Source organism: Dendroctonus ponderosae, unplaced genomic scaffold, assembly GCF_020466585.1.
Source record: "Dendroctonus ponderosae isolate FM_Combo_2020 unplaced genomic scaffold, Dpon_F_20191213v2 Dpon_F_20191213_1, whole genome shotgun sequence".
NCBI lineage: Eukaryota > Metazoa > Arthropoda > Insecta > Coleoptera > Curculionidae > Dendroctonus > Dendroctonus ponderosae.
The window spans coordinates 28,871,428-28,872,784 of record NW_026017110.1 but is presented as its reverse complement, the minus strand read 5'-3'; the positions used below and the strand labels follow the sequence as shown (position 1 = coordinate 28,872,784).

General features: G+C 38.7%; 1 protein-coding gene across 1 annotated transcript; it reads left to right on the top strand.

The window, feature by feature from the left end:
* On the top strand, nt 1-1,351 carry LOC125502457 (the record flags this gene model as incomplete). The annotated part of the gene is given in 1 exon segment (XM_048660582.1): nt 1-1,351. A coding segment is annotated over 1 exon segment (361 nt), but the record flags the coding sequence as incomplete, so codon positions are not given.
* Between the last annotated feature and the right edge of the window lie 6 nt (nt 1,352-1,357).

Below are 1,357 nucleotides of genomic sequence, written 5' to 3'. Positions count from 1 at the left end.
CATAGGAAAACGGAAGATAAACATAAACGCAAATAACCGCACTAAGCCATGGTTCTGCCAGGAGGTGAAACAACTCGCAGACATCAAAAGAAGCAACTATCTGAAGTACAAGAACCTACAGACAATAGAACAACAAGCCGAATATATACAGACTAGAAACAGAGTAAACTCAAAAATAAAAGAAATCAAACGAGAATATTGGATTAAGTTTACTGCCGACATGGAATACGATATGTATGGCGCACAGAGAAATGTATGGAAATTGCTCAAAAACAGAAAAAAACCAGTGAATGAGTATGCACAAACCGAAGGAGTGTCTATGGAAACTTCAGACAGCTTTACAAATTTGAAGAAACAGTAAATTTGGAAGAACACGAAACTGTATCTAACGCTACGATCGACGAATTGGAAATAGAACTTATATTGAAGAAACTGAAAAACAAGAAAGCTGCGGGACCCGACAATACACCTAACGAGCGTCTTAAATATGGCGGACAAGAACTTACGAGGCAACTATGCCTACTGTTTAACAATATTCTGCGCACTGCACAAATACCACAGGATTGGCTTCAAAGCATCACGATTCCTATCTTTAAGAAGGGACAGAAGACATGCGTAGACAATTACAGAGGAATCACATTACTATGTACTACAATGAAAATGTTTACAGGAATATTGAAGAACAAGCTAGAATAACACATAGAAAACCGCGAAGAACAACAAGGGTTTAGAAGGAACAGATCAACAACAGACGCTATATTCATTGTCAAACAAATAAAGGAAAAGTGCTTCATAGATCTGGCCAAGGCATTTGATAGGATGCGTCTAGCCGACATCATCAAGAGCTTAACCGAAAGGAATACACCAGCAAACATTATAAAAGTAATTCACAATCTAAACAGTCACAACACAACAAAAGTAAAACCACAAAAGCAAATATCAAATAGCATTCCAATACTAGGAGGAATCAGACAGGGGGATAGTCTCAGCCCGTCTCTGTTCAATATCCTCATGGATACAATTATGGAAGTAGTGACATCCCTGAACCTAGGGTACAAAATTAACAACAAGAGAATCAGCATGATATGTTATGCCGACGACGCCGCAATTATCGCGGAGAACGAAGACGACCCCCAGAGGCAGCTTTCCAGATTTCACCAAATCAGCCAACAGGTCAACATGACAATCTCTATAAACAAAACAAAAAAAAAAACGCAAAGTAAAAATATACGAAACATGCGTGAGACCCATTATGACATACGGGATAGATATACGAGAGGAAACAAACAAAACAAAGTGAATGCTGCGAGTAGCAGAGATGAAGATTATAAGCACGATCGTGGGAAAAACCAGAAGA